At 39.9% G+C, this 24,932-nt stretch overlaps 1 protein-coding gene across 3 annotated transcripts in view; it reads right to left on the bottom strand.

Annotated features, from left to right (window-relative positions):
* Positions 1 to 24,932, bottom strand: part of LOC126195030 (UDP-GalNAc:beta-1,3-N-acetylgalactosaminyltransferase 2-like) — a 147,278-nt gene that overhangs the window by 26,825 nt on the left and 95,521 nt on the right. For all 3 annotated transcript variants that reach the window (XM_049933471.1, XM_049933472.1, XM_049933473.1), the window contains exons 4-5: positions 7,181 to 7,515; positions 4,562 to 4,745 (exon numbers count right to left, since the gene is read on the bottom strand). In XM_049933471.1, coding sequence (XP_049789428.1) covers positions 4,562 to 4,745; positions 7,181 to 7,515 — 519 coding nt within the window. The remainder of the gene's footprint in view (positions 1 to 4,561; positions 4,746 to 7,180; positions 7,516 to 24,932) is intronic.

The raw sequence follows: 24,932 nt of genomic DNA, 5'->3' as shown, positions 1-24,932 counted from the left end.
GGATACTTTTACTGCTGCAAATTAGCCCATTTTCTGACTCAGATTCATGACATGGTTGTAGATTCCTATAGAGATGAATGAACAATGTCTGTTCTTTTTTGCATTAGTTGTGTGACGTTGCTAAAATCCTGCATGGTGTCAAGTAAGGCTCTCCTGAAACCATTAGTTCTATATTCACATGACAGTTGTGAGACCCTCATGAATACAAGCAACAATATCACTGAATGATAAACCACAGCCTTGACAAGGCCACTATCCTGCCACTGTTGAATTCTGATAAGCTATAACACGATTGGCTGATGTGTCATATTAATATATGTTGCCTCACTCCTCTTTCCCACAATAATTAATATTTTTTGGCTACTAACTTTTAGGAAGTGAACAATCAAAGGCCTGATTGATAACAGTTAATGATAGGTCACACATTTATTACCAAAGTGATTACTTATTTCAAAACCAAATTAACTTCACTCAGTTTCAGCAACATCCTCCATGCCACAATACGGCATTAATTGTGAGGTCATTAGGAAAGTAAGGAACATTTTTTCTACAGAAATTTTTATCTGATACAATTAAAGAAAACTGTATTTTATATACAATTTGATACCCAAGCTACTTTTCTACATAGTCACTGTTCAAATTTAGGCACTCATCATATCATTTTACCAGCTTTTCTATGCATCCTGCATACTCAGTTTCCACCAAGTTGTTGAACCACTGATTAATGACTTCTTTAAATTCATCATCACTTCTGTAGTGTTGTCCACTCAAAAAATAATTTGGGGAATAAGTGATAATCACTTGGGGTTAAGTCCAGACTGTGTGACGGATGTTGAAACATTTCCCGCTGAAACTGCTGTGTCACACTCACTGCAAGCAGACGTGCATTATAATGAAGGAGGATGACTCCATTGGTTAGCATTCCATGCCTCTGGTTTTTAATGGCACAGTGAAGTCGTTGAAGTATGTGACAGTAGGCCACTGCATTTATGGTCTCACCTTTAGGCATGTGGTCGATTAGCAGGACACCCTTATGACCTCAAGACATCGTAGCCATAATCTTTCTGGTGCTCAGAATTTGTTTCGCTTTTCTTGGTGTCATTGTGGATTGCAAATGATGCCATTCCATTTATTGGCACCTTGTCTCTGGTGTGAAATTTGTTATCCAAATCTCATCACCAGTGACAATTTGATTCAAAAATTCATCATCATCCTTTTCATAGCAACTGAGAAATGTCAATGCAGTTACCATTTGTTTAGTTTTGTGTTCTGAAATGTACCAGGCCATGACAATTAATTAGCAAATATTCATCTTCACTTCTCAACAATCTCCGGTGCTGCAGTAGCTGTTAAAGAATTTGCAAGTTATCTGCTGCACCAAAGTTTGCTGCAACTTGCTGAGCCCTTGACAGTGTTGCTATAGATTTTATAGTGCTAAGAGAAATTTCAAGAAATTCAGGTCGACACCACGTCCTCTTTCAAAATTACATATTTATTGCATAATACTGTAACAAAATCGGCTGACAACAACTGTCAGAAAACTACGCCACTCCTTATATATTTGTAACAATTACTGACTATGTCATCCATTATTGGAAATAGAAAATTTTGGATTAAAATCGAAATCTTGCTAGAGTGCACATACTGTCATCATTGAGTTATGCATTAACTCATTCCTCTCATACTGCAACATAAAGCTTTACATGGCTTTTAGCTTTTAGTATTGAAATTTATAAAATATATTCACTAACAATGGTTTTTTATAAAGTTGCTTATCTCATGATGATTATTAGTTGAAAAATGTTCCTAACATTTTTGTGAGTTTACTACACAAATACAAACAGCAAGCCAATTTCAGTCCTCACAAAAATTACCCTGCAGTTACAAAATGAGAACTGTTAATGTTTTGTGTTCAAGTGTTGATTAGTAACAGTCAAACCAGTGCAGAGATATATGTATGTTTGCTAAAGTCAGAATGAAATTAATGACAAAATATGAATCGTTATAATAAACTGAATTCTAAATGATCAGATAACTGGAATAAGGCTGTCACAAAATTTTTATAAGCCTGCAAGTGTGACAGTCTTACACCTTAGGTCAACACTTCAAGTCATCCTTATCCTAATGAACATATACTGTTATGTCTGTTATGTTACATTGGTACGTTCAGTTCGTCTGACAAAATTTGAGGAATCCTCCTGGCACACACATTTTATAGCCAGATATGCAGTAATAATCTTGTCGAACACAGTTTTTGAAATGTCTGGAAAGAATGAGTGCTGTTCACTAATTGTGAAATGCCTGTCTTCTTGGATTTTTGTTTCAATCCTTGCTTGGAATCTATCAGTCACCAAGGAGGGTCAGCCAGACCGATCTCTGTCACGAACATTCTTCCGTCTGCCATTAAACACGATACATCACTTCAGAACACACACACACACACACACACACACACACACACACACACACACACACACACAGAGAGAGAGAGAGAGAGAGAGAGAGAGAGAGAGAGAGAGGCATAACATGATCTCCTCACAATCAATCAACATTCAAAAGTGATTTCTGCTGTGAGAAACTCAGTGTGTAATCTTTCCTTATATAAAGAATGTGGATGGTTCCAGTCTATCTACTTTGTTGGTTGTGCTGAAATGAAATAATCATATGGCACTAATGGTCAGGAGACCCTGTCTGGGTTAGTTCGGCCACCTAGTGCAAGTTTTTGAATTTTACTCAACTCCAACAACTTGTGTGACAATGATAATGATTAGATGAAACACAAATACCCAGTCTCCAAGGCAAGAAAATCCCTGACACAACTGGGAATTGAACCAGGGCAGCAATGAGATGCAGATATGGTTGTGCTGAAATGTTATTTGCATATGCAAAAATGTAGTACACATCATGTCTATCTGACATTGTAACACGATGTGTTCATGGCATTGCTATTGTAATGGCCAGCTTTATACAGACTGTCTTTAATTTTCTAAAATTTAAAAGAAAACGGTCAACAAAAGTGACTGTAGATATGCTCAATTTGGAGATAACAGAAAATGTCATCTAAGGCTGAATGTCTTTCAGAATAATTTAGCACCAGTTGTCAGGCTGCTTCTCAATTCTGGAGAGAAAGAAACCACATAGCCAGAGAATACAGGATTACTTGGTAATTATCAAGGACCACATTCCACAGAAAATATGTGATAAATATGCTCAACACCAGATTTTTTTGTAGATGTGAGGAAGTAGTTTTATTTGTCAAGGAAGGAAGCCCTTGCATGATTGTGTGCCAGATGAATAGCTCAATACTTGCTGCATATGACCACTTACTGATAGTCAAAAATAAGTTTAGTATCAGTCAAATCCGTTTTGCTAGGTATTTTACATTACTGAGTAAATTTTTAAGAAAGATCATAGATGTTACAACAGATCTGCACAAACTTTGATAAAGAAAGATTTTTCATGACATGATTACAGAAAAAATTAACATAAAAAAGCGAACATAGGAAAAAGCTTGTAATTAGTTAGCAGCAGATAAAAAGCATGTAAAAGTTGCAAGCTTCATAAACTTTAAGAGCCTTGCACTTCTTCATTACTTAAAAAGGGAGGAAAGGGAAACAGCAAGAGAGACTTTACATGCATTAACTATGAAAATCGTAAAAGACTGAGGGCCATGCGGGACTTTTTTTTGAAAATATGAGACGGAAATTTTTGATAGAATGTTAGAAACCATCCTCAGATGTGAATGAAATGAGGTGTTTCAATAGAATTTCTGGACCAGTTTTGATTATATTAGAATTTGATTGCAACAAAGCTATAAAATGTAGCTGAGCATGAGTAATCTGCAATAAAAGTTGCCAATTATATTGTCATTCAAAATGAAATGAGGCTGGAAATCAGTTTAAGAGATTTGACCACCTACATGAAGACTGGAATACTTTTACAGAACCAAAGACTGTACTAAAAGCCGGAAGGTGACTATCAAGAGCTGTCAAGTAATGTATAAAATGCATGTTTGACCATAAGCTGCTTTTATTTTAAACCCAAAGAAAAGATATTAATACTAAGTATATACTTGGTATTAGTATGTTTGCTTCTAAAACCTTGTGTCATACATTGATATTCATAACATTATTATTTAAGTAATGACAAATGTAATGTTTTGGCTTAAACCATTTTAACCCTTATGAAATAGTCCATGACTGAAACCGGTCAATATTTGGGTTTACAATAAAAGCAGCTAATTGCCAAACATGTATTTTATACATACTGATCTGAGGTCTAGTGTGGATACAGCTGAATTTTTTCTATAAGCTAGGTGTTTCTATTTCTTGATGTCATTTTTAGCACTGTCAGTTGACCAAACTGAGTGCACTACAGCCATCTTGAAAAGTTGGTATTTGTGGGAGAATAGTGTGAAAGAAGGAAGATTAGAATTTAACAGCAGGCCAATATACAATTTTAACACCTTCCTACAAAAGAGACAGGATTTTTGCTATATCATCAGGAACCTTTTATCTCCTCATCATCACTGGAAGATATATCATTAGAGAGAAATGATCACCATTTGAAGAAGGCAAGAAGCTTTAGTGGCAGATTTCGGTATGTGTCGGTGACTGGCACAAATGCAATGTCTCCAAATTCATGTTGTTCAGAGTCCAGCTGGTCCTGAAGCGTTTTCACTTTGTGGCTGTACTCCAGTCTACGCCTTGTAGCAGTCTTGATGTGCTGCTGGAGTCTAGAAACATCTGCAACACGAAAGGAAAAGAGTTAGTAAAAATATTTAATAACTCTAGCTTAATTTTAGGTGACAAACAAAAGCAAAATAATAAGAAATATTACAGATTTTTGATTGAGGTATCACTGAAAAGAAAAAGCAACAGAAACCACAAAATGGTTACATTTTTCTAAGATCTGAAGACAAATATTTAAAAAAGAGAGCATGGAGAACAGGTAACTTAGTTAAAATGTCACAAAAAATGAGCATTGAGAAATTAACATCCTTCTCTCTCAGAATGTGTTTCTTAAGTTATTTTGTATTCTTTACGAATGCATCTGGATGGATAAATAACTGAGGTAGTTAAGGTGGAGAAATGGTGGGAGGGAGTCACACACATGTAATGGTGTACCACATAACAACATCAAAAACTTTACACTTTTATTTCTTTGTTTTGTCATAGGAAGCAAAAATTACTTTGTAAGAGCCCTGTACCCTTACATGCCATATTTCTTTACTATACCATTTATTTTTATATTTTATTATTATTTACCCTTTCAAATGGAGTCTGGTTGCTTATCAATGGTAAGTATGTGGTTGCAGGTCAAATACTACACAGTTATTAACAGAATAAGAAAAGTATATCTCTGGCCTTAGAGAAGCTGTGTTAGAGGTGCCAATGTTAGCAGTACCTCAGTGCAAGTTTCAGTGCTGTGAAGCCATGGGAAAATGATGTGTTGGCTTACAGACCTCCTGATTTGATAAATATTTCAATGGAGCATGAGAGATGTATATTACAAAATAAAGTCATGCATCGATGCCAGGAACACATGGGCAATATAGAATTTCAGATTGTAAGGGTTTAGTGGTATCTCATAGCACACAACCTATTGAACTTTTTTTGAATCTTTATGAGGAACTGAATAGTAACCAAAGGACATTCATGAACTGTCAGTGTTCTTGTATGTTTGCTTCTAAAAGTCCTGTGTTGTACATTAATATTCATAACATTATCTAAACACTATTGAAGTAGTGACAAATGTAATGTTATGGCTTAAACCATCTTAAACCTTATCCGTGAAGATGGTCCATGACTGAAACTTGTCAATATTTGGGTTTACAATAAAAGCAGCTGATGGTCAAACATGCAAACTTCACTAACTAATTTATTACAGAACAGTCACTGATTTCACTTAACACAATAAGAGGAGAAAGTATCACTTTATTTTGTTCTGGGTTAAGTAGAAAACAAACTGTAAGGAACACATCAAAATTAAATACAGAGTACAACAGGAAAGAATTTCGAAAACATTTTACGACTCTCAACAAATAACATAAAAAACCTCAAGTGTCATAGGCATGATGGGACATACATTTGCTAACAGTTCAGGGGAATTGGAAAGTGGAATGAAGGATGTGCAGTGTCATAATTGTAAAGTGACTCACTCCAAAACACAGCAAAAGACTGCAATCATCATCAATGGAACACACAAATAACTAACTAACTAAGCACTAGCTATAACAAAAGACATTACATTATCTTTTACACTTCAGCACAAAAATGCTGTCAACTATATAAAAGATCAAAACAAAAACTGGGCTTGGTAACGGGCACATGGCCAAGGCTCTTAACGTTTTCTTATTCACCTGAATGTAACTTCTTTAGCCACCCCCCCCCCCCCCAACTAAATAAATTCCAATAGCTTTGACTAAATTTGCAACTGCTAAATGAACTTTTAAACATAGTGAAAGGGGGAGGGGTGTTACTAGTGGCAGTCACATATTCCATCACCTCGCAGACTCCAATATATTAACACAATATACTCTGCTCCACTGAAAGCAATTTCTATGGAAGTTGCACTGAAGGGGGTGGAGAGTGTTGTTGTTGTTGTTGTGGCCTTCAATCTACAGACTGGTTTGATGCAGTTCTCTATGCTAGTCTATCCTGTGTAAGCCTCTTCATCTCTGCGTAACTACTGCAACCTACATCTGTTTATCATATTAAAGCCTTGGTCTTCCTCTAAAATTCTGCACCCCCACCACCACATTTCCTTCTGTTCCTAAATCGATAACGCCTTGATACCAGAAAGTGTCCTATAAAATGATCACCTGTTTTAGTAAAGATGTTCCAAAATTGCCCCCAGTTCTATTCAGTACCTCCTCATTCGTTATTTCATCTAAACATCTAGTCTTCAGCATTCTTCTACAGCATCATATTTCATAAGCTTCTATTCTCTTCTTGTCTGAGCTGCTCGTTGCCCACAGTTTTCCTTTGTGTAACGCTACATGTGGGGAGTGTTCTTAGGGGAAAAATTTATGTAATATATTAAAGTAGTCTGGTTCAGTTTCTGATCCAGTCTTTGACTGTCAACAGTGCAGAAGGTCATGCAGAACAAAATGTACAATAACAAATCACTAACCTACACAGAAACTTCAATGTCATGCTGATAGGCATACTGTACTTACCAGAAACAGCATATTTCAGTGATATGGGTAAACAAGAACCATTCTGAGCAGGTTCCAACAAACGCAAAACTCCACCGTCAGCTCCCCAACTAAACTGTGGTGTTGGAGTAAGTGGACTTGCATTTAATTTAGCTGTGTCACTCTGTTCCTCTGTGTTTGTACGGATTTGGAAATTAACACGCACCTCATAGCTAGCATGAAGGAGAAGTGGAGTGTGCAAGCTCTGATTATGAATTAGATCCGTTTCATGAGTTTCAACAGTTGCAGAAGTCAAACGCTGACCGCTAACAGCATCCGTAACAATTACTTTACAAAGTGTGGGGTGATTGTTTATCCTGCAACAAGAACAGAGTCAATTTAATAGACTTACTTTTATTGTTGTGAACTGCTTGTGATCACATTTAAGGTTTGTGAGGATAAAATCTTAAGATTTGGTGGAAAAATTTAAGGAACTGTATACAAACACTCCTGAAATCTAATTGAGTATGTGCAGATCAATACAAACTGACCACCTAAATACCTATGTCTAAACTCGGGATTTGGAATGAGATATTATGTGTCATGTTTGAATGGCATTTCAGTTTCCCTAAAGAAGTTAAACAATGAAAATCCAGGATGGAATGTGACAATATTATGAAAAGAAAAGTTGCTACTCACCATATAGTGGTGATGCTGAGTCGCAGATAGGCACAACAAAAAGACTTTCACAATTAAAGCTTTCAGCCACTGGCCTTCATCAACAGCACACACACACACACACACACACACACACACACACACACACACAAAACGAAATTCACACACATTCAGTGTGGTTTCAGTTGCATGAGATTGCAGTTTGTTTGTGTGTGTGTGTGTGTGTGTGTGTGTGTGTGTGTGTGTGTGCGTGTGCGTGTGTGTGTGTGTGTGTGTGTGTGTAACTCAGCATCTTCGCTATACAATTAAAGAAGTTAGTTGGACAAACAATATGCAAGGCATTAAAGAACAGACTGAGAGTACCATAAGAGAGGGTAGTGTATTGTGCACAATTTTCACAGCACCACTTCTGCAGTGTCTCAATAAGTGGGTTACAGAACAGACCAGTAAATATTACGCAAGGTGCCAAATATCCCACATTACAATGTGACATGTAATGTGGATCTAACATACACTTCTACCTGAACCAGTATTAACAAATCTGTCACAAGACATGCGTGTATAAAAACTGCTACATGAATTCTGCATAAGTTCCTGTTAGGAATCTTCAGCTTCCCAACGAGTTAAACTATAACAAAACAAGTCATGACCTGTGCTTTTACTAAAATAGCCACAAGCTGCACATTTTAGTCTTTCCCCAATTTGGTGCTGCAATATTGTAAGCACTCACAGTGATATATGAAGAGAAAGAAAGGGGGTGTGTCAGCTGGAGGTTCTATACAGGCAATGAGAGAGCAGCAAAGATACGACATGTTATGAAACAAGAGACCAACGAACACTGTCACATTCTGATAACAGTATCCACAACCTCCGAAACTGTAACACATTCATACAAAACTGGCTAATATTTTAACAACCGAGATTAGTAATTTAATTTAAGCAGTGCTATTAGGTTCCACCCTAATCACTACCTCATAATTAATAACACATTAAGAAAAAACAGTCAAATATTTATGACAACAGCAAAGAAGAGAATGGTTTTAATTTCAGTGCTAGAAATTCATCCTCTCTTTTCTCACCTTTATTTAGTTACTTGAAAGTGCCATCCCACTGGCTACTGTGAGCAAACATCCCCAAGATATTTGGGCTCACATGCGAAAAAATGTCTTGGCTCAAACTCGTCTAGTGGTTGAACCGTATGTGTCACATTAAATGCCCTAAATTAGACATTTGTGACCCTTTAGTTAAATTGTCAGGCTGATGGCAAGTTTGCAAAATTGTATGAAACATACATAGTTAATATAACATAATAACAGTAACTAAATTAATGATCCATAAATGATGTAGGACACACAGTTGTGATTTGGTTAGAATAATGTTTATTCAGAAAGTAAACTAACAGCAAAACTGGTCGTTTTTAGAGTTACTGTTACACTCGAGCACATACTCATTTGACACAGTTCGATCATTCACAGTCTCATCGCGAAATACAAGTCCAATACTCCACCTCGTTATCTATGCAAGAAGTTAGAATTCACACCAGACGTGCGGCTGCTCACCACTCAGAGACTAATTCACGTGATACCACACAAAGCGAAATTTTCTAAGTTGTTTCATTCCCTAGCTATCTAAAGACCAACCGTTCGCTTTTGCATCTCCACCAGCACTGTTCCTCTGCCCATCTCCAGCTGTGTTTCCTGCATACTGAACACCGTCGCTCAACTGACTAGCACAGTTCTGTTCCCTGAAGCCATCCACCTGATTGGCTACAGCTTATTCTACATTATTTTACATTTTAAAATATTTAAATAATCAAAGCTTGGCCACTTTCATGATCTAAATAAAGTAACAATAATATCCATTACATAATAAACGTTAAATTCTTTTACATAAAACCAATACAATTTCCTTCTTAACTTTGAATGTCACAGCCAGTAGCCTTGCAACAAAGTGCTTTCTGATAAATAAATAAAGAACAAAAGTAACTATTATGCACTAAACTTTATAACAAATATTCTATTACAGGGTGCATACGTGGACAAGGAAAAAAAATTCCTGGATTTTTCCCAGATTTCACGGTCAAAAATACACTTTCTCCCGGGTGAAAACACACTTTTTCTGTGTTAAGTGACAATATATTTTCCCTCAGAACTGCAAAACTTATCAATCCTTTGAATGGTTATGGTTGTATACAAGGGAGTAGAAAACGAAACTCGTGGAAAAAGACATGTTTTGGGAATATCTTTGATGTGCAGAAACATGTACGCTGTGTATTTTCATATTTCGAAAGTATACATTGGAATTGAAACCAAACACTGCATGTTACTTTCCGAATCACTGAAATCAAGATTGCAATGCACTTTTGTAAGCCAGTCAAACCTCATGTCGTGAGATCTCGCCAGCCGATGACAGCGGATATTCAGAGCATAGGACACGTGATGTGGTCGGCCAACAGCAACAGCACTGATAAGTAGCATGAACACACAAACAGGGAAAGTTAATAGTTTACATTAATATACGTAGAGTTGCTACAAGAAAGCAAAGCTTTCACATATAATATTGGTCTCTAAGGTTAACAGGCTGCAAGAGAAGCTAAGCTTTTGCATGTAATGTTGATCTTTTTTGTGCGTGTTACACTTTAAGATATATCACACAAATGTGCCAGTAAAATTTCTAATAATGACATAAATGTCTGATCTTCAGGGTTCGAAATTCTTCTAAATGGGTCGTCATCAAAGAGGTGATTTTTAAATGAGAGTCAAACGTTCTGTGATTTAAGAAGTTCATGATACATTTTCGCACATAGTTCAACTTACGTAAAAGGATATTTACTTTGAAAGTAACACTTTTCAAACCATCATTCGCAATATTTTCCCGCGACCTGTTAGAAATAGGTTCGTTTCAGCAGTTGCCAGAGAGAGCAGATAACAGGCAACACTGCGCTTGCGCAACTGCCACGATGTAGCCCATATGTACGTAGTGTAAACCATTGAAAGATCATACATTATGTCATAAAAGAAACAAGACATCAGAGGATACTCCAAGAGCATCGGAATTTCATGAACCATACTAAATTGAGCACATTTAAAGTGCATACTTAAAGTGCACATTTGTATGCCCGGATTCCCAATGAAGTAGACCTCGACCTGATATTAACTTCTTCAGTGTGGTTTTCAGGATGTAAATTTTCTTGGAACACCAGTACTGTACTATATCATGTTTGGTTCTTTATTATGGCATAATGCCATACGTGCTAGAAGATGAAAATGTGCACTTGAAATGCAGTGAACAGTTGAAACTAGCCAGTACTGTGGAATTAAATATTTCGTTTCAAATACATTGACTGCCTCTGCGGAAAAGGCTAATAAAAGTCAAATTTCTTTAGCAAACAGACAAAAATAATTCATTGTTCTGCAAGGCAATTAATGCTTGACTGACAGAAAGGTGAAAAAAAATAAAATCTGAAACTAAAAACATATGTCAGCCTTCCGTAATTACGTGAATGTATTTTAATTCACGTGATAGCTCCTGGCCACAGATATCCATTTTGTTTTCATTTGACGTGAGAGTAAACAAAGGAGAAACAGCAAAATCACTAGCCACCCTGCTGAGGTTCCTGAACGAGACGCAGCACACAAATGCCCGGACTGTTCCCGCGCCTTCACCATCAAGTCCGGCCTGGGGGTCCATCGCTGCCAACAACACCAGGTGGCAGCCAACGCGGCCATCATGACGGACCGTAACCATGCGAGGTAGTCCGAGGAGGAGGCTCTCTCGCTTGGCCGGGCGGAGGCGGAGCCTTCCCTTTGGAGGGACTGCCGGTCCTTCTTCGCCAATCAGGAGCTCCTCCGACTCTTTCCCGACAGGTCGCTCGACTCCATCAAGTGCCAGAGGCGATAACCTGTGCACCGCCAGCATGTGCAGGAGTTTCTGGCCAGCCTGCAGGAGAGGGACGAGGAGGAGCTGGCGTCCAGCCCGGGGCTGCCGGGATTGCCGCCACCGGACGGGAGAGGACAACACGACACCGCCAGGGACGCCGCCGCCAGATGCCAATGTCAACGTGACTATCTGGGAGCATGTAGCGGGACATCCTGGGCATGCTCCCTGATGCCCTCGCTGCTGTCGGCTCCAAGGGGGGGAGAATTCACAGGTCGACGCGGTGCTCGCCACCTAAGCGGCAGCAGCCACCTGAGAGCCGGAGGGGGCGGCGCCAGTGGGAGTTGACACAGGAGGCCTTCCGGAGGTCCCGCGCACGGTGCGTGCGGGGCCTCCTGGATGGCACACTGTTGCAGCCGCCACCGGACATCCCCGGTCTGTAGGACTTCTGGGCCGACCTCTTCCAGCAGCAGCCGTAGTCCACTGCTGGCGCCATCAGTGACCGCCTCCTGCCGCACTCGCAGCCCGCGGACTTAGACTGCCTATTGGCGGCCGATCACAGTAGACGAGGTCACTGCTTCTCTGCCACACAGGGGTTCTGCGCTGGGCCCGGACGGCCTTACTCCAGTCGAGCTGCGGCGCCTGCCGCGCGACGTGAAGCTCCTGAATTTCCTCCTCCCTGCGCAAGCACTCCCTCCCTCCCTCCTCCAAGCCCGGACCACCTTACTTCCCAAAACGGCTGCACCAGCATCCCCCGCTGACTTTCGCCGCATCACCATATGCTCGGTGGGTGAGGACCTTCTACAAGGTCCTGGCCTCAGGCCTGATTCGTCTGTGTGCTGTGGACGAACGTCAGCGGGTTTTCATCCCTCGGAATGGGATGCTGGAAAACATGTTCATCCTCGACCAGGCCCTGGTCGACGCAGTCTGCTCCTGCCGGTCTGTCTTTGTTGCATCTCTCGACGTGTCCATGGCGTTCGATTCACTCAACCATGCTGCTCTACACCCTGTGCTGAAAGCGCATGGTATTCCGACTGAATTTGCCGACTACGTCGAGAGCTGCTACGGGAGCAGCATGGCTGTGATAGCGGGCAGCGGCAGCATGGGCATGGCCGTGCAGCCATCAAGGGGTGTCCGTCAAGGGGACCCACTCTCTTCCCTACTCTTTAATATGGCCTTGAACATGATGCTTAACACCTTGCCTTCCCACATTGGAGCCCGGATTTTAGGTCGCAAGATCAACACTGTGGCCTTTGCTAATGGCGTCCTGCTGTTTGCATCAACGAAGAGAGGCCTGCAGTCCCTCATCAACGAAGCCACAGCAGGCCTCACCCATCTGGGGCTGCACATCAACACTCGGAAGTGTTTCACCCTCGCCTTAGTGGCCTCGGGCCGCGAGAAGAAAGTGAAGGTGGATGACATCGTCACCTTCACAGCTGGTGACGCCACCATGCCACCATGATGGCCCGATACCTGGGACTGCAGTTCTACTCCTCCAGTCGGTGCCTGTTCCATCCTCGCCACCATCTGCAGCAGCAGCTGGACGTCATCACCCGGGTTCCTCTGAAGTCGCAACAGCGCCTCTATGCCCTCGTCCACGTGCTGCTGCCGGGCCTGTATCATGGGCTGGCACTCAGCGGCACTCGGATCAGTGCCCTGAACACCACGGACACCGCAGTGCGCGCAGCAGTCAGAAGATGGTTCCGCCTCCCAGCAAACACACCCTTGGGCTACTTCTACTCTCCTGTAGCCCATGGGGGCCTTGGCATTCCATCTGCCTGTTGGATGGGCCCTATTATATGGTGGGGCTGCCTCCTGACACTGCAGAAGATGGGTCCAGCTGTGTACGATGCGGGCCTGCGCGGTGTACAACGCAAGGTCGCGGCACTCAAGCAGCACTTAACGTGGGAAGGCCACGTCCTCACGACGTTGGAGCAGGTCGGGGACATGTGGGCAGCTCGCTTGCACATCGCCTTCGACAGTGTGGCCCTCTCGGAGTCTGCCACCATCCGGGGGCAGCACCATGGGTCACCGACACCAGTCGTCTTCTATCTGGGCGTGACTTCATCAACGCCATCTGCGCCCACATCAACGCCTTGCCCTCCAAGGTGCGTCAAAGTCGTGGGCGCACAGCTGACAAGCAATGCCGCGCAGGCTCCAGGGCTGTCGAGACCGCGAACCACGTCATCCAGGCTTGTGGACAAATGCACGGGTCCCGCGTGAAACGTCATGACGCTGTTGTGAAGTACCTCGTGCATGGTCTCGCACAAAGGGGCTTCGATGTCTCAGTGGAACCCCACCTTTGAACACCAGAAGGCATCCACAAGCCTGACATCATTGCGATCATTGCAGTCAAAGATGGCCAGGCCCACATCGTCGATGCCCAGATAGTCAGAGACCACCTCCGGTTTGACTGGTGTCACCAGCAGAAGGCGGCGAAATACAACACGCCGTCCATCAGGCGTGCTGTCCTCGACCTTCGTCCCGGCGTCCAGAGTGTTGTCTACTCCTCGGCCACCTTGAACTGGAGGGGAACCTGGTCCTGGTCCCCACAATCTGCGCATGATCTCTTGAAGCTGGACTTCAAGGTGCGGGAATTCACCATCATTTCATCAAGGGCGATGACGTCGTGCTGCGCATCGTACAAGATCTTTGAGCGTATGACGGCTCGTCGCCCGATGCCCAGGGCTGGTGTTTGATAGAGCGCTGGTTCTCTTGTAACCTGACTCCTGGGGTCTATCACAGGAGCAATAACCTGTCTTTATTCCTTCTCTTCTTGTTTCTGTGTTTTGTTTTGTTATTTAAGTTATGTTTATTTTCTATCTTTATACATTGAGGTATTACGCCCTTGTAAACCTTCACTCCAGTGGAGGTACGGCGTGGTATAGTACACCTATTTACCTGTATCTCATGTACGTGTTATTCTTCGGAATAAAGACAGCTTTGAATAAACACGGGTCACGTGGAGACTACCCACTGTAATGCAGACTGCTCTGCGCATCAGACCTGGTTCTACGATATATGCTAACCGCGTCATTATTAAAAAAACTCGAATTTTCAAAAATATGTTCATCTTATAGGGCGCATCTTTCTGAAAAGTCTGTAACATAAAAGATATGTGTTCGAGGAAATGTAAGACATGTTATTTGGTCTTAAGTGTGCTAAAGTGCAGTGCCACGCCTCTTCATACAGCATTTTTCTATTGCACGTCACTGTATTTTTCTCTGTGGAATTGAAACGTGTATATTTTGTAATGGATGCCGTGAAACTATATTCAGGACAGTGGAAATTGAAATGTCCTGTGGTGCCTCTCCTGCTCCCAGATGGCCGGTTTGACAGCCTGCCGCTCTTTAAAAAAAATCTCGCAATTAATAGCAGAAGGGATTATTTCTAATTGGGAGAACAAGAACTCTTCAGAAAATCTGCACTCTTTACTGCCTATTAGCTAATAACTTGATGTTTTGTGTGACATAAAATTAAATATAGGATACATAAAACCAATAAAGGCAAGAGACAAGCAAGAAAGTACACATTTCTTCAATCCTTAGTTCCTAGCATTTTTTTCTCTCTAATCTTGATGTAGCTTTACATGGTGTGCTTTCCTTATTGCGAAAGAATCTATTACCTCATCAAAGTTCATCAAACGTTTTGCTACATGAAAAATCGAAATGTCATTATCTAATACTGTGTAAGCTGTTAATACAAATAATACCCAAGACTGGTGAGGTTTCTCAATCTGATTATCTATTTTATCACTGTCGGCTAGATAAAACAAAATAGGCCTTTCTTATATTGCAGCAATTTTGTAGCACACACTAAATAAATGAGACTGTTTTGGCACAAATGGTCATTTTTATAACACGACAGAATATAATTCACGAAGTACCAATATCAAATGCCTATTATGCCTACTACAAGCAAACTGCTTTACGTTAGGAATTAATTTCACATTTCATTCATAGGCACCAGTTTCTCAAGCATGAGATCGAAAGGTAGTATTACGAAATTTTTACATAAATTTGGAATCATCTTATTGCTCCATAATTTGTGTGATGTCCCCATTTCTTCTCCTTCCTCTTTCTAACAAACAATCATTACAAATTCTGTAGCTATTCCTGCCATTGTCACAATTTGTTCACCGATTAACTTCACTAACCCTGCCGGAATCACAGGTTTAGTTATCCCACAATTATTCTCCGATTAGGCGTTATTATGTGTTTGTACAACACATTTTCCATGTTACTTCCAGAACAGAACTTAAGCGGCTGCTAGGCGGGGACTGTACAACTGGTCCTTAATAGTGTAGCGACCTGGCCAAAAATTTTCTGTCAAAATTTCATTTTCTTGGGTACACTGAGAAGATAATACGTAATCTTTCGCACCTGTTATTCCTGTTAGTCGTTTATTTCCAGTCTGGTAGTCTGAATCTATGGATTTCGCTAGTAATTATAACAACGCTGATCATTCGCAACCCCATAAATGGAAATGCGTGACTAGGGCCTCCCGTTGGGTAGACTGTTTGGCGGGTGCAAGTCTTTCAATTTGACACCAGTTCGGTGACTTGCGTGTCGATGGGGACTAAATGATGATGATTAGGACAACACAACACCCAGTCCCTGAGTGGAGAAAATCTCCGACCCAGCTGGGAATCGAACCTGGGGTCTTAGAATTGAAATTCTGTCGTGCTGACCACTCAGCTACCAGGGGCGGACATCAATCACATAATCAGACAGCGACTGGCAGTCGCTCAGCTCATATAGCCCCATCCCCTTTTGTCTGTAGAAGTTTATTTTTAGATGCGATGAGGATTCTCCTGTCAGAGACATCATGTACACTATGCACACATTCAAAAATCAACTTAAAATGAGTTCAAAAATGTTCAAAAACCAATAGGGATGCATCTCAAAATCATACGAATAATCGATAGACCAACGTGTGCTGGATGCTAGGTGCTTTGTGAAACACGTTTCATTTCCCTCCAGAATATGAATTTGGCGCCCCATTTTCCTGGTAGCATCTAGCTGCTTGTTGCACAGCCAACAGCCACATTCTTGTAGCCAGAAGTGGGAGAATCTACTACTCAAACGTGACTCAACTACGAATGCGCATGAGCCCATTCATAACTGCTAAAACGAATCTAATGTAAACAGTTCCGACTTCACGCTCATCGGAGGCAATTTGTTGTTATGAAAAATTGCATAGTTTTCCTAAAGCCTTTGACACATTTTGCTGTTGGCAGACGAATGCATGAGCACTGTGTGTCATGATTGTATATGGCGCATTTCCTTTGCAAATTAAGTTATTTTCGATTTTTTATCTTGTTTATGTTTTATTGTTAAAGTATTATTCTGCAGTAGCGGGATACAGTAATATCCTTTGTTAGAGTATTAGTTCTTACCAGCCAAAATCACAAAAATTTAACAGAAAACTAAAACAATGAAAATTTCCCAGAATTCTACAAAATGCCCGGGTTTTTCCTGGTTTTCTCCCAGATGAAAAAATTTCCAGGTTTTTCCCGGATCTCCTGGTTGTCCCAGGTCGTATGCACCCTGTATTACCTAATGGTTCAATACGGTGTCATGCTGTCATCGTTCAGTGTGTTATGTGTGGAGGAAATGATCCGATGCTTAACTGAAAATACTGTAATTTAAATTTACTGTATATTTTATACAAATAAAGTTACAGAGTTGATGTTTGCAACATTTTTCATTTTAAGGATGCATTTTTATGTGAAATGTCGATCGTTAAGATTGATAAAAGTGTTCAGATTTTAGCATTTAGGTCTTTGTTACAAAACTTGTTAATTTCACTTTAACAGTAAATCCTAAACTATTATAGATATGATCAATATTCAAGTTTTATTGGGATCACCATGAAAATTTAAGAAAAATGGTAGATAAAAATTACATGGTTCTGGATGACAGGATTCGTTTCACAATTCCTGGAAGGTTCTCTCTTTCGGCCACATACTTAAACGAGAGTGAAATGCTCATTAACTCACACACCTTCACTTCATAACATGTTGGAGTGCCATATATGTTATGAAGTAGCACCCAAATTTACAAAACACAAATTCATAATACAATAACATAAATCTAAGTGCCAGATCAATAGTGTAATTATCTGTAGTGGTGTTCATGCAGCATGCTTTAAACTTAAAGAAACTTATATCTAATATAAATTATGAATTGTGGGATATTAATTAAGTGCCAAATAAAACTATACATTTACCAAAATCGACTGTCTAATGAAATGCCGCAGAAACATCATTGCCACTGCACTCACTTTCACAGAACTTTTTCGTCACAATGAAGTCTCCAGCAGCACTCCACAGAGTCAGAGCCAAGAACCCCACCAAAATTCTGTGTGGCTCTGCATTCCATCACCATCATTTTATGGGAACAAATCTGTTGAAATTCAATTTGGTTGTAGATACCAGAAAACAAACACTTTCCGAAACCACCCAGGATTTGCACTGAACACTTCCCATGCTGGAATTGATACAAATAGATCTAAACTACACCATAAACAATTGATTTACAGCATTTGTAAGACGCTCATAAATTCTTCAATGATTCTGACGTTATTCAAGTCCCACTAGAGACATGTATCTCGTGACAGATTCTCAATTGACTTCATCGACAAATTAATATTTTCTTTTAAATTAAATAACTCCCTTCCACTCAAAACTAACAACAACTATGAACAAATCTCACCCCTTGTTTAATTCCATGCAGTGAAGTTGCGTACACAAATTGTTACTCCATACAACAATAAATTATTCCCCCAAAATATTCTCAGATAAGTAGATAAACATAAATCTGTCTTCCTAAGTAAGCATTATTAATTTTCATTTTCCAAATTTCTCCAACCTCCATGCACCCAAATTTGTGTGACCATAACTTATAATTTGGAAATTACAACAAACATAAAACCATCCAAAAACTTAAGCCTAACACATACATCCCTTATATACCCCCCCCCCCCAAAAAAAAAAAAAAAAAAAAAAAAAAAAAAAAAAAAAAAAAAAAAAAATCTAATTTATATGCATACTGTGCACTGATTTTTGACTTTATACCGTTTACCAAATAATCATGTTTCCTGACCTCCTTGCACCCAAATGTGCATCTAAACTATCTCTTTATAATTGCATAGACCTTGTGCCAAAAAAAAAAACCTTATGTGACTAAACAACAAAGAAGCTACAATAAATCCTGAAATAAAACATTGCAAATTACCCCTCCAAGTAATCTTATAATCTAAACACAGATACACTTATTTCTTAAACTACTTTCCCCTTCTCAATGTACAGCCTCAATTTTGTCACATTTCTTTTTCCTGAAACAGGGTTTTGAGTCGGTAGGCATTAGGGTGCGGACATTCTGCCACTACAAATGGTCCATAGTACAGCTCAAACAACTTTTTTATTTCTCCATCCACTTTGCTGGACTTTTCTTTCGTACGTACTAGGACTTTGCCTCCTACTTTGTATTTAATTGGTTTGTACCACCAATCATGCCATTTCTTCCTTTCCGCTGCCAGCTCCTCCATACAGGATTTTACCGCCTGCTCCCTCTCAGAGGCTGACTCAGCTTCGCACTGCGGGAACTCCACAGTTTTCGTTAATAGAAATTTCTGTTTGACTCCTGTCATCACCTTCAAGAGCGAATATCCAGTTATGTTACTTTTCACACTGTTTAGAATGTCCTCAAATAAACATACATATTCCACCCACTTTGCGTGTCTATCACTTGTAGAAGTCTGACGTAGTCATCCAACTTTTCGCATATACTGCTCGCAAGGGTTACTCGCTGGGTGGTACATAGATATTTTAATGTTTTTCATACCATGGTTGTTCATACATTTGTTCCAAACGTTAGATGTAAACTGAGATCCGTTGTCAGATAACAGTCTTTCTGGTTTGATTATGTGTTTAGACATCCTTTTCTAATTTGGCTATCAGCGTCTTGCTGTTAGCTTTCTGTATCAAATAAAGTTTATTAAATTTTGAAAAGAGGTCCACAACAACAAATATGTAGTTCATGCCACCACGTCGTGTGGGCACTGGGCCAAAATTGTCAACCACCAGTAACTCTCCTACCTTGGTCGATATTATACTTTGCATTACCCTTGTTGAGTTGTAGTGCAATATTTTACTCGCTGACATTGATCACAGGCTGCAAAATACTTTACTCACTGACATCGATCACAGGCAGCAAGCCATGCATGTATCCATCTGGTGAGGTTATTAATGTGGATGTATTACTCTATAAGTTCCGTGCACTTCTGGGCCCCATAATGACCGTGACTTACAGGGATGTAATCTATCAGCTGTTCCACATGTTTGTCTGGGAAGCATAGTCTTCTCATCTTTTCTGCGAAACAGCACACCCTTGTGGATCTTGAAATAGCGGGGTATTTTTTCACAACCCTTGCTGTCAAAGTTGATTTTGATCATCTTCAGTTCAGGGTCATCACTTTGCACTTTCTGCATATCCCTGCAGACCACAAGAATTGCCTTTTCCCCCGGTACTCCTTTCATGTACAGCAGCTGAAATTAGTTCTTTGTCTCCTCCCCTTCATGGTCTTCCTCTCCAACGGGTAGCCACACCAGAGCATCAACAATACAATTCTCTGTCCCTTTAATGTAGCGTATCTGGTAACTAAATTGCTGCACGAATATTGCCCAGCACATCAAATGGTCATTTAATATTCCACAGTCTTGCAGAAAGCTAAGGTCCTTATGGTCAGATAGCACTGTTACCTCTATACATTCCAAATACATACGGAACTTTTTGAATCCATACACGATTGCAAGCAGCTCCTTCTCTGATACACTGTATCTGCGTTCGTGTTTGTTGAGTATGCGGCTGGCGAAAGCCACACTCTAGTGTTCTATCGTCCCATCGATTTGTTTTTCTTGGAAGATTTCACAGCCTATCCCATAATCTGAACTGTCCGATGACAAACAGAATGGAAGGGTCATGTCAGGATAATAGAGCATCTTGCTCGCACACAGTTTATCCTTTATGTATTGAAATTCCTTTTCACATACCTCGGCCCATTTCCGGGATGTGTTCTTCTTTAATAATTTACATAAATTTGGGTTATTCATTCATTCCTCCATTCACCAAGAATTTTTGATAAAACCCACATAATCCGAGGTACGATTTTAATTGCTTTCTGTTGGTTGGCCTTTTACAACCTGTGATTGATTTTAGTTACTCCGTACTTGGTAACATTCCCTCAGATGTAAGAGTGTGTCCTAGAAACTGAATTTCGCATTTGGCAATCTTTAACGTCATCCCACCTCATCTTAAGGCCACAAGCACTTCCTCCAGTAATTTACAGTGTTCGTACCAGGACTCCGTTGCTATTAAAATGTTGTCCACATAGATCACCAACTTACTCATCAAGCTTACCACTAAGACGTGGCTTAGCACTCTCACAAATACTGCCTCTGAAATTGTGAGGCTGAACGGTACAACCGTAAACCAGTAGCTTCGTCCTTCGAATAAGAAAGCTGTGTAAAGTCAGAGTGTGTGGGATTTGCCAAAATCCTGAGGTCAAGTCAATACTAGATATCAATTTTATGTTGCTGACACTGTTACAGCGGTTTCTCCATATTACCAAGCTGGTCGAATTCTCTCACAATTACCTTACTTATCTTACGTGTGTCTAACACGATTCTAACCAATTTGTCTTTTTTCTTTACAGTTACAATGGGATTACAATAATCACTCCTACACTGCTCTATAATATCCCATTATAGTATCTGCATTAACCTGGCCTTGACGGCTTCCCGATCAGCAATAGGAATTATATAAGACTTGCACTTAATCGGCTTGCGTGGATTCACTTTAACGGAGTATTCAAAGTCTGTTACTTTACCAGGATGATCAGAAAATATGTCCTCATAACAGCACAACAATTCACATAACTCCTTTTTCTCTACCTCCAATATACCCTTGACTGCTTCTACCATTTCCTTTATCTTGCCACACATACTGTTCTCTTCATTCCAACCATGCATGATTATGGTGTGCGCAATCTGGTTGTCCCCAGTCAAAAGATTCTTAAATTTTACTTTTCTTCTTACACCCTCAATTTCAAAATCCAAGCAACTTCCCATGCAGCGAAGCAAAGGTTTATATTTACATAAGAAATCTGTTCCCAGCACCACATCTTTTACAAGTTCATTCACTACAAAGCATCCTATACTAAAATGATTCTCCTCGTACTTGAATTCCAAGTGCACTTCTTGCCTTATTGGCTTACTTAAACCGCCAACTGCCATTTTAATTTTTACACTGTTTACAGATAGTAATACTAATTTCTTATTCTTTAACGTATGTTTAAAACCTTCCGACACTGCTGACACATTACTTCCAGGATCGAACAGTGCATATACTTTCTTGTCATTTACTTTAATTTCAATTAGAGGCTGAACATTAATCATTTCTTTTCGCTTTAAAAACTGCTCCCTTAATAAATCATTCTCTATGTCTCGTCCCTTCTCTTCCATCTCTAGAGTACACATATCCTGTTCGATCCACCCCTCAATTTCGTACTCATCCCAAAATAATTGATTAAATGCTTCTTTCGCTCCAATTTTATTTTTTCTCCCTTCTAGACATCTTGCTATCTTAAACTTCTCTTGAGTCCAGAAATGAGGCAATAAAGATCATAATGTTCTACCGTACCATCGCCAATCAGTTACAATAAAATCACATTCCTCCTTACGATACCGTTCTGTCTAAATATCACTTTCTATATTAGAATCAAACTCACAATATTCTCCCTTAAAATTATTGACATTAGTAGCTACGACATCATTATAATGAAATAAAGCATTACTTTTTACTTCCACGTCATTACAAACACCTTCACAAACATCACTTTCAACAGCCGCTGATACATCATACAAATCGCTACATAAAACCTCATTTACCCCTGTCGACAAATCATCAATACAAGAACCGTTCATAGTTTCACCATCCTCTGCCATTACATCACATAAATTGTAGCTACAGCGTATGCAATTTCAGAATCAACAGTACCATCAAACTCCACTTTGTTTTGATTAAAACCCAAGCATAATATCTTTTCCTCTCCTACACATTCCTTCACCACATTAAGTGCCGACTGCACATCAAATTCAGATCCACATTTATTCTCAGACAAACATTCAAGATACACAGATCCATCCAGAATTTCAGCTTCACCTCCATTAGTAGAGAGATACGCACAGATTTCTTCCTCTGAAGTATCAACACCAGCAGCTTCAGCTTTCGTAACTGCAGCACATAAAACATCATTACTACCTTCCTCTAAAAATAATTCACCAATATCTGTTGATACACAAATTCATCAACAGCTGACGAGACCAATGCCACGCTGCCCTTATTAACCTCCTTAACAAGTTTCGCTTTGACAACATCACCTGAAATATCATCACCTTCATCACTATAATCATTACCGCTGGTTAGTACCTCTTTAGAATTTTCTATACAATCTAACTCCACCAAATTCAGCTCCACTTGAGCCCCCTTTTGGCACATAGAATCTTTCATTTTATTAACATTCACACACTCTTTTGTCTCACATTCATAAAACAAATCATTTAGTCCTAAATAGTCGAAATCGCTTTTATCTTTATCCTTCATTATCTTAGGATTATACCTTTTATGTACAATCTGATTTCAAAATTTACCTATTTGATTCTCATCCCTTAGTAATTTCATTTCAAAATTCTGTCACCTTTCTGATGATTTATTGACATCTATCGCATTTCCGTTTACTTGCGTCCCATCCATCGCCAGTTTATTTTGCCATCCCCGGACCTGAAATGCGGCAAAACTTAGTTTTCTGATCTTCCATTACACAGGTTCATTTTACCAGGAGCCGGTCCCTTAAATCTACGTTCTTGGTGTCGGTCCCTGTCACGAAAGTATCCTTTCCCATTACCCGTTTGAAGTGTTTCTGTTTCCGTTTCCCTTATCAAAACTGCTGTTTGTATTCTGTTGTTAACTTTTCAGATGTCTTTCATTGTAGTTATGATTTCCACTCTGAAAACTATTTGTCTGCTTACTTTGTGATTTCAATTTAAAAGCGTGGTCTAATTTTTCTACAAAGCCCAAAAATTCGTCTATTGAGTTGCTAGGACTGCACTAGATCCCACTGCAAATTCTCCAGTAACCGTCTTTTCAATGTCATAATTTCAGTAAACACTCCCAATGGATGTTTCACATACATTAATCTCACAAGTTCACATTTACAAAATTCTCACATCGACCCGTTCCCGTATTTAAATGTTGGCCCATTCAGAAACTAATTTTGGAGTCACGTTTGCTTTGCTTCACTCCAGAACTTGTTCAGGAAACTGCTTTCAAATATTTCGTAGGTAGTGAATGTAGCACTGTGTATATTTGCCCACGATTGCAGCTCACCTTCCAAATGTCTTTTCATGAATTTTATTTTCGTCTTGTCCTGCATGCTACATGCTGCTAGAAAATTTACTGGGTGATATTTCCTGTCATCTTCAAAACATTTGACCGTTCCCAAGTTCATCCACAGAACACTGATCACTGTAGAGGTTTGATGTGCAGCTAAAGAATTCAATTCGCTTTTTATTTCATTGATTTGCTTTTTAACTTCACCATTTTCAATTTTAATGCCAGATTCTACTTGTTCCTTTATTTTATCTACGTCTTTCTCCCCTTTACTTATTCGAATGGATAAGTTGCTAATAGCCTCTGTCGTCTCAGCCATTAGAGCATCTTGCCTACTCATACAATTTCTTACATTACCTCCCAGATCTGCCTGCAACTTCTCCACCTTATCACTGAAATTTTTCTCTGCTTGATCCATCTTAGAGTCAAGTATCCCAACTTCATCAGAAATTTTGCCCATTTCATCCCGAGTGGATTTTACTTTTCTGTCTATCAATTCCTCGATTCCATTAGTAATTTTACCCACTTTGTCTTTCACAACCGATGCTATTTGGATTGAACCGAATCAATTTTTAAATTTATGTCACCGATCTTGGTTTTAACAGAATCAATTTTTGATCCCAATCCTCTTACCATTTGCATTAATTGCGACATCATGTCTCCCCCAAATTCATCTCTCTTACCTGATTTCGGACTATTTGTCCTACTAAATTCACTGCCGATCACACTCTCCCACTCCAACTTCGGGCTAAGTGGGTCGCTAGTATTTTCGGACCCACACAAGCTGG

This window comes from Schistocerca nitens, chromosome 7, assembly GCF_023898315.1.
Source record: "Schistocerca nitens isolate TAMUIC-IGC-003100 chromosome 7, iqSchNite1.1, whole genome shotgun sequence".
Classification (NCBI taxonomy): Eukaryota; Metazoa; Arthropoda; class Insecta; order Orthoptera; family Acrididae; genus Schistocerca; species Schistocerca nitens.
The sequence above is the reverse complement of the archived record's forward strand: the minus strand, read 5'-3'. Positions and strand labels throughout refer to the sequence as shown.